This window comes from Oncorhynchus gorbuscha, linkage group LG23, assembly GCF_021184085.1.
Source record: "Oncorhynchus gorbuscha isolate QuinsamMale2020 ecotype Even-year linkage group LG23, OgorEven_v1.0, whole genome shotgun sequence".
NCBI lineage: Eukaryota > Metazoa > Chordata > Actinopteri > Salmoniformes > Salmonidae > Oncorhynchus > Oncorhynchus gorbuscha.
Window position 1 is genome coordinate 30,820,511 of NC_060195.1, and position 14,121 is coordinate 30,834,631.

Sequence of the window (14,121 nt, forward strand, 5' to 3'; positions counted from 1 at the left end):
AGTTACTGGATCATTATAATACATACACAGGGCTCATCTAGCAACTTGATAAAGATGTATATCAGTATGGTATTACTTAGCAGTATTGTTCCAATGTTATGCTTGTGATTTCACTTATACTTGTCCATTGTACTCTACATACCATTTACCAACCATTGCTGTCTTCTTGGTGGACCGTCGTTGTGATCTCCTAATGCATTATGAGGCTTCACCGTATCCACTGAGCTATATGGTCAAATGATTTGACCTCTCAGTATGCATAGTCAATAAACAATTCATTTCAGAGTAGGTGAATGAAGGTTTGATGTAAAAGCTGGTGTTCTTCAGGAGAGATCAACGGGAGTCTGGCCATTCAGCAGGGCTGAGCCTTTCTGACTGGGCACCACAACACAGACAGGAGTGGACGTGTGGGAGAGACTGAGAGTGAAGTATATATGCCTACCCTCCTCCTCCTCCGACCAATGCAGATCAATGTCTGTTCTCTCTCTCTCTCTCTCTCTCTCTCTCTCTCTCTCTCTCTCTCTCTCTCTCTCTCTCTCTCTCTCTCTCTCTCTCTCTCTCTCTCTCCCTCTCCCTCTCTCCCTCTCCCTCTCTCCTCTCTCCCTCTCTCCCTCTCTCCCTCTCCCTCTCTCCCTCTCCCTCTCCCTCTCTCCCTCTCTCCCTCTCTCCCTCTCTCCCTCTCCCTAGCAACAATGTCCCACCGTGAGGCAAATATACTGATGTGCTGTGCATGGACGAATGCCTGTTTCCAAACAGGCGACAACATCAGTCTCATTTTTATGAAAGAAAACTTTATTGAGTGATTTATAAACAAAACACATTACCACTGTATCCATTTAGGGCAAATAAAAAAACGGAAAGAAATGCAATTTCACAATTTTACAGTCATAGTAGATGAGCAGGTGTACAAAAGAAGGTTTTACAACAGATCAGTACTGCCCAGTAGACCAGGACAGCACCACCACTGTTCACCACCGTACTCTAAATAAAGAATGACAGCGTGAACGCTCACTAAACACAAGCATACACTACATATACCATTTTTACATTGGACTTTTTTTCTGTCATTTTTTAACATTTTATCTGTTGAAAGGGGGTGGAAGGGAAAATATAGCTCATCACAGGATCATACATATTTCAATTACAATATTAGTGTTAGGTAGAGCATCATGTCAAAGCCGGACACAAAACGTATTATTATTATATTTTTTTTTATATATTTTTTTTGAGTTCCTTTTCTTTGCTTGTTCTCAAAAACGAAAATGATATTTTGGTAAAACAAAATGAACAGAGTTGCATTCAAGGCCATCACACTATTAGCATTTACAAATATCTAAGAGGTTAAGTTAACGTATAACACCACTGTGGAGTGTGTAGGATGTTATATGCACAAGATGCATGGTAGAGACGGTACACACAAATATCTCCTTTGCGAGTCATGAAGTAAAATGATAATACAAAATAATAAAATCATAACCATCTATTTCTATATATATATATTTCTCTATATACTATGTTTCCTTTGGGACTTACATGCAGCAGCCACTGTAGTGGAGTGAAGTCATACTGAGCTGCAGAACTTGGGGGGGGGTGGCAACAACTTACAGGCAAGGGAAGGAGGAACCAATAGAAGCAGGGCTGAACCATGTCTCCGCTCCTTCACAAAACCTCCTGAAAGAGGATTGGTGGGATAGAGCTGTGGGGTAGGAATCCTTAGATGCTCGTATTTAGTCATGAATAATGTAATAATCAGGTTACACATCGCATTTATTAATGCAAAGGCAATGTATGAAAAGCAAGTCTAAATCTACATTTATCGTGTACATAAAAGCCAATGGGTGACCTACTGTTTTCATATATGTTTACCCAGGAACATGGAGGACAGGGACAGCCCTCAGCACCATGCCCCAGACCTCCATCCCTGTCCCCATCCCACCTCGTCCCCTCTCGCCAGTGACCACAAACAGGAATGAACAGCGTAGTATTCACAAGTTAAAAGCACTCAACCGTTTTGCACTTAGAGGCATCTGACATTGGCTAACAGAGTACTGGACCACCGGCACCGACTGGGTTCTACAGGCCTCACACATATTTCCTGATCCCAGCACAACACAAGGTTCAGAGTAGGCCTTCCCAGTTCACCCTGAATGAACAGGGGGTTAGAGGGGGGGTCTATGGCCAGAAAAAGAGAGAGATAAAGGGCAGGGGGGGACAAGAAGAAGCACTGCAGATCAGTTAAAGCTAACAAAACAGAGAAGGAAATAGTGGCTCTTCTCCAACAAATAAAAAGAGAAAAAGATTCACAAATGTCATCATCATCATCATCACGTGAAGAAGCAGTCTGTGGTTGGGGTAAGGGAGGGGTGGTGTGGGGTTGAGGGTGGAAAGCTCAGGGGAGTGGGGAGGATAGAGATCAGGTTGGGTATCAGGTAAAGGATGGTTGCTACCAAACATTCAGAGCAGAAAGCATCAGGCTTTTGCTGAGTAGCAGGGGAGAGATCATCTTTAGCTAGAGACACTCCTGCTATTCTACAAGGTTCCAACTGAGCCCTGATCAACAAGCTGGATCACAGGCCAACTCAGCTGGACTCGTCTCTTTCGTTCTCAAGATAATCTGAAGTGTTCCTCCTTTCTCTCATTCCCTCTTTCTCTGTCTTCGCATTGAGCTGTTGGCTCCTTTGAGAGAGAGGGATCTCCTTGAGCTGTTGGCTGCTTTGAGAGACAGGGATTTCATTGAGCTGTTGGCTGCTTTGAGAGAGAGGGATCTCATTGAGCTGTTGGCTGTTTTGAGAGACAGGGATCTCCTTGAGCTGTTGGCTGCTTTGAGAGAGAGGGATCTCATTGAGCTGTTGGCTGTTTTGAGAGAGAGGGATCTCATTGAGCTGTTGTCCGAGAGGGATTCATTGAGCTGTTGGCTGCTTTGAGAGAGAGAGAGAGAGATCTCATTGTCCCAGAATAGAGTATTGAGCAGACCAACCAGGAGTTATTGCAGGGGATGCAGCTGTGTCGATACTGAGACGCTAGATCTACAGTACACGTGTGTACTGCTAAGGAGACTGTACTGCTAAGGAGACTGTACTGCTAAGGAGACTGTACTGCTAAGGAGACTGTACTGCTGGGGGAAAAGCTTGCGTTTTGTATGAAACATATTGTTATTTGTTCGCTGTGGTTTGTTGGCAGCTCCTAGATTTTGTACCTCTCTCCAGGTCTCAGGTGTTCTCAGTGTCCATGTTTGTGAGTGTGTGTGTGTGTGTCAATGTGTATGTGTGTATCATTGACAGCCATGTTTTCCTTGCCGGCTCAGGGAACACTGACAGATAGAGAACGCGATAGGAAGCTGCAGCAGCAGTGTCATGTTAGCCTTTAGCCCCAGCTTTAGCGAACTCTCTCCTGTGCTATTTACAAGTGTGAGTGTCCAGCTCTAAACATCTAGCGCTGTCTGTGTCTTCGAGTTACTTTCTTTTCTTCTTCTTGACATTTGCTTTTTTTGTTCTTTTTCCGAGGCTGGCACAGAGCTGTTTTCTTCTCATCCTCGGATTTTCTTTTCCTTTCAAAGAAAAGAGATTATACAACATGGTGGGAAAGGGTAAGACCGAGGTGCCAACGTATCCGTGGGAGAGAAGGTGAAAAGCAGAGGGCAAGGGGAGACAGTAGCTCTCGTCCCCTTGCTGAGAAGAGTGGGAGGGTATTATTTGGCTCAGGGTGTATAGGCAGGCACCAGGGGGCATGGAGGAAAATGCATCAATACATTTTTTGTCTCATCAAGGCATGATTATTAAGCAATTACCCAAGACAGGGATTTGGAGGAGACGTTAAACTACAGTAATCTTGGTAAGGCCAGATTATTATCAGAGAGAGTTAGAAAGACCTGGGCTATTATCTTTGTTCCAGGGTATTGAGCAGAGGACGGCAGTGTGACTTTGTCTGCCTGTCTGTGTTACTGAGCCAGAGATGATGAAGTTGAACTGGGGATCTCTCTTTTCACCTGTTGTCTCAAATACTTGTATTTTTGTTACCAGGTGGACTTTGGTTGGTACCCCTGTTTTAACAGCTCCCTTTCCTTCTCTTCCTCGTCCTCCTCCTCCGCTACTCGTCATCATCCTTCCCCTTATCCTTCTTATCCTTCTTCTCCTTCTTCTTCTTCTTCTTCTTCTTGGCCTCCTCCTTCTTTCCGAAAGTGATGAAGTCGCTCTTGTCGTCCTCTCCTCCCTGCTGGCGGATTGAGATGATTGCGGGGGATCCGGGGATGATAAAGGCTTCGGGGGGGACCTCGCCAGGCTTCAGGTGCTGGGGGGGCCCACCGGGACCGCCTGCACCGTAACGGAAGTGCCAGCTGTTACTATCCACTCCGGCTCCCATGGGCGGGGACGTCTCTCCACCCTCAGCATCTAGGGAGAGAGAGAAAGATGGGGGGTTATTGATGTTGAGATAGAATCATCAATCTCATCTATGGTGCATAAAGGGAACAAAGTAAGATCAGTGTTACTGTCATTGTCATGGCGATGGACACTTCACAGAAAAACATGAGAAACCTCTGCCATATCAGACTGCATCCTGTGGTGATGCATCATGACACAGTCCACACTGTGCTGCATTGAAAAACTACAGGAGTACTCTGATCACCCTGACTCCCATTGTGATGTCACTAATCCACATAAACAGCCATAACACCCCTCAAAAGAAAGGGGTGGCGACTCAGAATGCAAGCTTTCAATTGCTTCCACTGGTAAGCGGCTATACAGAATCAAAGCGTCGGTCACACCTGTCCTTCCCACGTCTAGCGTCCTCGATTGGTGCTATGAGATAAGACATGAATCGCTCCATCACGCCGGGAGAAGCAGGGAAAGGTCAGGGAATAAAGACATGGCATTTGAAAGGAAAGCCAACAAGCAGTTTACAGACTGAGTGCTTGTTCTGGGAGATGACTGTGCTTAAACTTCCGTCACAGATCACCACTGAAGCGCTAAACTAAAAAAGTTCAATACAGAATGTTCCTGTTCAATAGAAGTGGTTATGGCACAGACTGAAGAGCCTACATTATACACAGTATACAGCTGTGTGTGTATGTGTGTGTGCGTGCTTGTGTCAAAATCAAATCAAATGTATTTATAAAATCCTTTTTACATCAGCAGATGTCACAAAGTGCTTATACAGAAAGCCAGCCTAAAACCCCAAACAGCAAGCAATGCAGAGGTAGAAGCACGGTAGCAAGGAAAAACTCCCTAGAAAGGCAGTAACCTAGAAATAAACATGGAGAGGAACCAGGCTCTGAGGGGTGGCCAGTGCTCTTCTGGCTGTGCTGGGTAGAGAGGAACCAGGCTCTGAGGGGTGGCCAGTGCTCTTCTGGCTGTGCTGGGTAGAGAGGAACCAGGCTCTGAGGGGTGGCCAGTCCTCTTCTGGCTGTGCTGGGTAGAGAGGAACCAGGCTCTGAGGGGTGGCCAGTGCTCTTCTGGCTGTGCTGGGTAGAGAGGAACCAGGCTCTGAGGGGTGGCCAGTCCTCTTCTGGCTGTGCTGGGTAGAGAGGAACCAGGCTCTGAGGGGTGGCCAGTGCTCTTCTGGCTGTGCTGGGTAGAGAGGAACCAGGCTCTGAGGGGTGGCCAGTCCTCTTCTGGCTGTGCTGGGTAGAGAGGAACCAGGCTCTGAGGGGTGGCCAGTCCTCTTCTGGCTGTGCTGGGTAGAGAGGAACCAGGCTCTGAGGGGTGGCCAGTCCTCTTCTGGCTGTGCTGGGTAGAGAGGAACCAGGCTCTGAAGGGTGGCCAGTCCTCTTCTGGCTGTGCTGGGTAGAGAGGAACCAGGCTCTGAAGGGTGGCCAGTGCTCTTCTGGCTGTGCTGGGTAGAGAGGAACCAGGCTCCGAGGGGTGGCCAGTCCTCTTCTGGAGATTATAAGAGTACATGGCCATTAAGACCAGATCGTTCTTCAAGATTTCCAAACATTCATGGATGACCAGCCGGGTGTGTGTTTGCATGTGTGTGTGCAAGATGTGTCAGTCAGTAGCTTCAACAACAGCGAACTAAACCCTCTCCAACACTCAGTATTGTAAGTGGTCTCCAGTTAGTTAAACAAGGCTGTACTCAGTGCTTTGAGACAGACAGGTGTGACACAGCCTCTCTATACTGCCTCCATCTCTAGACACATGTCATGACTCACTGCAGCAGAGCAGAGTGACTCTTGGCTCAGCTCTCAGCTCTCCCCTCCCGACCCCATCAGTCTACCCAAGGAGAGAGAGCACTCCCCTGTACACATAAATAATACAATTAAAGGGGCGAGAGTGCACACATAAATAGCTTCTCATTAAAGGAGATGGGGATGGCAGAGGTGCCTGCTCGGTCAAACTAACTGTGACTCTGCGTTATTCAAAGTGTGTGTGTGTTTGTGTGTGTATGTGTGTGTGTGTTGACAACCCAGGGTTCTTGTAACAAAGCTCCCACACCAACTTGAAGACCCAAGGATCCAGATAGGATTTGTTCTAACTACCCCGTTATGTCTTCTCAGTCGCCTAACTCACATCAAACTAAAACGAGATACACACACACACACACACACACACACACACACACACACACACACACACACACACACACACACACACACACACACACACACACACACACACACACACACACACACACACACACACACACACACACACACACACACACACACACACACACACAGCAAAAAAACTCCCCACAACACTTTCCCTCGTTCCTCACAGCTATGACCTAGTTTCTACACTTCCTTCACATTTCTCCATTTATTTCTCTCTCTTTTTGACTTCCTTCCAAAGTGGAGTTTAACAAAACTGTATTCACCCAAGTAGAATGAACTGTGTCTGGAAGAGGGAGTGCTGGCCTCATAATACCCAGGGTATGGAAGCCCATCTCACCATTCCCTGTCCTCCCCAACCAGGCCTCTATTGGACAGTTAGGAGGGCATGTCGTGCCCTGGTACAGTCTAATAAAAAAATATAAAAAATGTAACCTTTATTTAACGAGGAAAGTCAGTTAAGAACACATTCTTATTTACAATGACGGACTACACCGGCCAAACCTGGACGACGCTGGGCCAATTGTGCGCCGCCATATTGGACTCCCAATCACAGACAGATGTGATACAGCCTGGATGGTCAAAGTACTTTCAACTCAAATTCCCATCAACGTAACTATTTGTCTTGACAGATGTGCTAAAGGCAGCCAAAATACCTTGGATATATATACAGCACCAGTCAAACGTTTGGACAAACCTACTCATTCAAGGGGTTTTCTTTATTTTGAATATTTTCTACATTGTAGAAAAGTAGTGAAGACATCAAAACTATGAAATAACAGATATAGAATCATGTAGTAACCAAAAATGTGTTAAACCAATCAAAATCTATTTTATATTTGAGATTCTTCGAAGTAGCCACCCTTTGCCTTGATGACAACATTGCACAATCTTGGCATTCTCTCAACCAGCTTCATGAGGTAGTCACGTGGAATGCATTTTAATTAACAGGTGTGCCTTGTTAAAAGTTCATTTGTGTAATTTATTTCCATCTTAACGCGTTCGAGCCAATCAGTTGTATTGTGACAAGGTAGGGGTGGTATACAGAAGATAGCCCTATTTGGTAAAATACCAAGTCCATATTATGGCAAGAACAGCTCAAATAAGCAAAGGGACATGAAGGTCAGTCAATCTGGAACATTTCAGTGCAGTCGCAAAAACCATCAAGTGCTGTGATGAAACTGGCTCTCATGAGGACCCGCACAAGGAAAGTAAGACCCAGAATTACCTCTGCTGCAGAGGATAAGTTCATTAGAGTTAACTGCACCTCAGATTGCAGCCCAAATAAATGCTTCATAGAGTTCAAGTAACAGACACATCTCAACATCAACTGTTCAGAGACTACGTGAATCAGGCCTTCATGGTCAAATTGCTGCAAAGAAACTACTACTAAAAGGACACCAATAAGAAGAGACTTTATTGGGCCAAGAAACACGAGCAATGGACATTAGACTGGTGGAAATATGTCCTTTGGTCTGATGAGTCCAAATTTGAGATTGTTGGTTCCAACCTCTGTAATCTTTGTGAAACGCAGAATAGGTGAACGGATCATCTCATGGTGTGGTTCCCACCGTGAAGCATGGAGGAGGAGGTGTGATGGTGTGGTTCCCACCGTGAAGCATGGAGGAGGAGGTGTGATGGTGTGGTGGTGCTTTGCCGGTGACACTGTCTGTGATGTATTTAGAATTCAAGGCACACTTAACCAGCATGGCTAATACAGCATTCTGCAGCGATACGCCACACAGAGCCACACAGAGCCACACAGAGCCTTGCCAAGTATTCACCCCTTTGGGGTCTTTCCAATTTTGTTGCATTACAACATGTAATGGACAGACACAAAATAGTCCAAATTGGTGAAGTGAAAAGAAAAACATGACTTGTGAAAGGGAAAAAAAAGAAAAAAGGGAAAGTGGTGTGTATATGTCTTCACCCCCTTTACTATGAAGCCCCTAAATGAGATCTGGTGCAACCAGCTACCTTCAGAAGTCACATCATTAGTCAAATAATGTCCATCTGTGTGCAAACTAAGTGTAACATGATCTGTCACACGATCGTAGTATATATATACACCTGTTCTGAAAGGCAACACAGTCTGCAACACCACTAAGCAAGGGGCAGCACCAAGCAAGCAGCACCATGAAGACCAAGGAGCTCTCCAAATAGGTCAGGGACAAAGTTGTGGAGAGGTACAGATCAGGGTTGGGTTATAAAAAAATATCTGAAACTTTGAACATCTCACGGAGCACCATTAAATCCCTTATAAAAAATGGAAAGAATATGGCGCCACAACAAACCTGTCAAGAGAAGGCCGCCCACCAAAACTCACAGACCAGGCAAGGAGGGCATTAATCAGAGGCAACAAATAGACCAAAGATAACCCTGAAGGAGCTGCAAAGCTCCACAGCGGAGATTGGAGTATCTGTCCATAGGACCACTTTAAGCTGTACACTCCACAGAGCTGGGCTTTACAGAAGAGTGGCCAGAAAAAAAACATTCACATTCGCCATTAAAAAAATAAGCAAACATGTTTGGTGTTCAGCAAACATATGGAGGAAGGTACTCTGGTCAGATAAGACTAAAATTGAGATTTTTAGCCATCAAGGAAAACGCAATGTCTGGCACTAACCCAACACCTCTCATCACCCCACGAACAACATCCATGGAGGATGCAGCATCATGCTGTGGGGATATTTTTCATCGGCGGGGACTGGGAAACTGGTCAGAATTGAAGGAATAAAGATTGCCGTTAAGTAAAGCGATGTTCTTGAGGGAAACCTGTTTGAGTCTTCCAGAGATTTGAGACTGGGACGGAGGTTCACCTTCCAGCAGGACAATGACCCTAAGCATCCTTCTAAAGCAACACTTGAGTGGTATAAGGGGAAACATTTAAATGTCTTGGAATGGCCTAGTCAAAGCCCAGACCCCAATCCAATTGAGAATCTGTGGATAGTTATGCACGCTTAAGTTTTCTGTTTTTTTGTTGTCATATTTCTTGTTTGTTTCACTATTTTAAAAAATTATTTAGCATCTTCAAAGCGGTATGTTGTGTAAATCAAATTATACAAACCCCCTTAAATCTATTTTAATTCCAGGTTATAAGGCAACAAAACAGGACAAATACTTTCGCTAGGCACTGTAAGGGCTATTAGACAAAGAAGGAGAGCGATGGAGTGCTCCATCAGATGACCTGGCCTCCACAATCACCCGACCGCAGAGTGAAGGAAAAGCAGCCAAAAAGTGCTCTGCATATGTGGAAACTCCTTCAAGACTGTTGGAAAAGCATTCCTCATGAAGCTGGTTGAGAGAATGCCAAGAGTGTGCAAAGCTGTCTTCAAGGCAAAGGGTGACTACTTTGAAGAATCTCAAATATAAAACATATTTTCATTTGTTTACCACTGTTTTGCTTACTACATGATTCCATATGTGTTATTTCATAGTTTTGATGTCCTCACTATTATTCTGCAATGTCGAAAATAGTAAAAAGAAAGAAAAACCCTTGAATGAGTAGGTGTGTCCAAACTTTTGACTTGTACTGTACATGTACAGAAGAACGGGACTAGGTTTTAAGGACTGTGAAGCACCCCATGGGGCAGAGCCCCATCCCTTGGTACAGGGCAAGAGTTCCGTGAGTCAGTTTTGATCAGCCAGTACAGTCTCATCTAGCAGGTAGTAATTGATGTTGCCAGAGGGAGGCATTGTTACATGGCTTCAAAGAACAGGAACAAGACAACAGATCTAGCCTGCCCCCACCTTCACCACCTCCACCAGCACCATCACATTCACCACTTCCACCACCTCCACCTCCTTCACCACCTCCTTCACCCCCTCCACCATCACCACCTCCACCAAAATCTCCACCTCCACCATATCCACCACATCCACCACCACATCCACCACCTCCACCACACAAAGCTCACAACTAGAACACCGATGCATTCTAAAACTACACTATTCCTCTCTTCTCTGGCTTTATCTCTGAATTCATAAGGAACCAAAATAGGTGTTTCTTACCAAAGCATTTTTAAGTGCTTTAAACAGCAGCTGAGGGACTAAGCAAAAACAGATTTTATGACAATTAGTGACCATTAAAACAATTAAAACTATGGATTAGGATGATGTTTACAAATCTCTTTATCCTCCCCTCTTCCTCTTTCTCTCCTCTGCTCAAACCAATCCTCTCATCCCTTCTCCTCCCTCTCCATTTCTCCCTCCCACCTTCTTCTCTCCTCTCTATCTCTCTCCCGCCTTCTTCCCCTGCCGTCCCTTCTCCTTTCCTCCCCCTCCCTGCTCTCACCCCCTCGGTCCCAGCCCGGGCTCTCTGCTGGAGCTGCTGAGAGTGATGGATTGTGGGAGTAAATCCAGGCCAGGCGTGGGCAGCGTCACGCCCCCTGCATGGCACACACTCCTAATCTCTCTTATGGAGTCAAACACTGCAGGAACTCTTTCAGGCTGATGGGATGGTGTCCTATTCACCTCTCTCATACATAGCCTACAGAAGCTGTCCTATTCACCTCTCTCATACATAGCCTACAGAAGCTGTCCTATTCACCTCTCTCATACATAGCCTACAGAAGCTGTCCTATTCACCTCTCTCATACATAGCCTACAGAAGCTGTCCTATTCACCTCTCTCATACATAGCCTACAGAAGCTGTCCTATTCACCTCTCTCATACATAGCCTACAGAAGCTGTCCTATTCACCTCTCTCATACATAGCCTACAGAAGCTGTCCTATTCACCTCTCTCATACATAGCCTACAGAAGCTGTCCTATTCACCTCTCTCATACATAGCCTACAGAAGCTGTCCTATTCACCTCTCTCATACATAGCCTACAGAAGCTGTCCTATTCACCTCTCTCATACATAGCCTACAGAAGCTGTCCTATTCACCTCTCTCATACATAGCCTACAGAAGCTGTCCTATTCATCTCTCTCATACATAGCCTACAGAAGCTGAACCTATTCACCAACCTGGTCTCAGAGCATTTCATATTATTCTGTATGTAAATCCGGGACACTCCATTTTGTATGGTATAGTAAGTTTTGTATGTATTAATTTGTGGATGTCCATCACCCATATCATATGATATGTTAGGAATTACAATTCACATTATGTCTTATGAATTTGCAAAATGTACAATATGTTACAAATTTGCTAAACGTACGATATGATATGAATTTGAAAAACGTATGACATGTTACGAATTCTAGCTAGGTGGCTAGGTGACTAATGTTATCTAGGGGTTAGGGTTAGGGTTAAGGTTAGGGTTATGTTTAGAAGTTAGGTAAGAGGGTTAAGGTTAAGGTTAGGGCAAGGGGAACGTTTAGCTAAAAGGGTTAAGGTTAGGGGAAGGGTTAGCTTAAAAGGTTAAAGTTATGGTTAGGAGAAGTGTTAGCTAACATGCTAAGTAGTTGCAAAATAGTTCAAAAGTAGGTGTGAGTGGCAAATTATCTAAAATGCTCAAGTTGTCTATGATGAGATTCACATTCGCAAACTTTGGATTGCTAGACGTTCGCATTATATGCCTATCCATCCACCATGACCAACCACCGTGCTTTCGTTTTTGTAAAGTAAACACCTGCCTTATGTAACCATACCTAAATGTAACATACCATATTAATTTGACTGTCCCGGATTGACGTTTACTATGTTACGTCTAGTCTATGCGACCAGGCTGTATTCATTCTCGTACATAGTCCTCTTTCTCTACTCTTCTCCCCTACATTGTACACTTGCTCACTTCCCTTCGTGGATTTAAAAGGAAATGACTGGTGTAAGAAATATGGCGGCAACTCTCTAACCAACGCTCAAACTAATCCAATGCTTTTTTAAATACATGGAGAGGATTGCACAATTTGAAAGGAAGGAAACATTATAGAGAATATCCTCACTACTACCAGACATTTTGCATTGTCTTCTCTGTCAGAGGGCACATACCACAGACTGGCCGACAGACAGACGGACACAAACACTATAGTTACAGCAGTCACATAGTCCTACTTCTCACTTCCGATTCTAGACAGAAGTGCTATCTGACCTCCACTGATTTTGTCATCAGAGCCATGAGACCTATGAATAGACAGAGTCAGACAGACAGAAAGACAGAGGGTGAGGATAAGAGGAGAAGAAGAGCAGGAGACAGACACGGTCTCTCTCTCTTTCTCTCTCAGACTCAGAGATAGTGGGAAAGTCATATTAATTTGCTGTGAGAGATCCCACTCTCCCTCTCTGTATCAACCTCAGCTAAATGCCATTATCTGACTCCCAGACAACATTGTGAACTGATTCTGCTCTTTGTAAGGGACAACATTAAGTGAAAGGAGGAATGAGAGGAGAAAAGGAAAGACAGCAATCCTAGAAAGTGGACGGGTATTTACTCTACAATGCCTTTGCTCAGCTTTCCTGCCTCTAGGTAATTTCCTGTCTAAAACGGCTCAGGCAGATGATGAGACACCCGTGATACAAACAAAGAGGATTCCAGAGAGTGATGACTCACTGCGAGAGAGAGAGAGAGCAGGCATTATGGCTTGGTAGAATAGCCTTATAATTGTCTCTGACATATCATGACCAAGCCAAAAGCCCTATGACTGGGTCTGACTGCACATCGGGATATCAAAATCCAGGTCCAAATGAATCTAGCCATCTCTCTTCCCTCCACTCTGAATCCATTAATGCTACATTACTTGCTTGTCTATATCTTTCTATCTTTTTTTGCTCACTGCCCTCAAGCGTCAATTAGATTAGATTCAGCCATAACAATCAAACAGAAAGAGAACATCTGACTGTGTTCCATCATCACATTCCTCGCCCATCACAGATCCACACACGGCCACAGCGACAATCTGATTTGTCGATGGCTGTTGCAGTGCAAAAAATCTCTCTCACTGATTCTCCCTCCCTCCCTCCCTTCTTCCCTCCCTCCCTCCTTCCCGCTCTATCTCCCTCACTTCTTCTGACCTTTCGTCTAATCTAGCGTGAAACCTGGTCCAGCAAACACCCGTCCCTTCCAGTTACTGATAGAGAGCATGCATTATGCCTATCACTGTTGTGGAAACATTATTGTGATTGGAAATTAAACCGCTTGTCCATCACTGATCACTAAGAGGCACATTAGTGATGGGAATGATTTGTTTTACACTGAGATGATCACAGCCTAACACGCTCTCTGTATCAGTGTATCTCTCTCTGTTGTGTTTCTACATTTTTCAGTCTCTTCCTCTGCCTCTGTCTTTAACAAATATATAAATCATAACCCAACACTCTCACACTCCTAGTCTCACACTCTGAGATTTTTTCTCTCTCAGAAGCATATATAGAAAGCAATACACTTCTCTAATGTAGCCTCTCTCTCTCTCTCTCTCTCTCTCTCTCTCTCTCTCTCTCTCTCTCTCTCTCTCTCTCTCTCTCTCTCTCTCTCTCTCTCTCTCTCACGGTTTGTTAATGTCTCCCCTCTTCTCTCTGCTATCCAAGGTTTTCACAGTGACTTAAATCATCCAGGAGCTCCATTTTGCCACGTCTACTTTATTCATCCCCTCGCCTCGCCCCACAATCTATTGGCCGCTTGGGCAGAAG

General features: G+C 44.8%; 1 protein-coding gene across 12 annotated transcripts in view; it reads right to left on the reverse strand.

The window, feature by feature from the left end:
- Positions 1 to 771: 771 nt before the first annotated feature.
- The window catches only part of LOC124011672 (protocadherin alpha-C2-like), a 234,905-nt gene continuing 221,555 nt past the window's right edge, over positions 772 to 14,121 (reverse strand). For all 12 annotated transcript variants that reach the window (XM_046325144.1, XM_046325143.1, XM_046325152.1 and 9 more), the window contains one exon: positions 772 to 4,388. In XM_046325144.1, the coding sequence (XP_046181100.1) occupies positions 4,087 to 4,388 (302 nt within the window). In that variant the 3' untranslated portion in view covers positions 772 to 4,086. The remainder of the gene's footprint in view (positions 4,389 to 14,121) is intronic.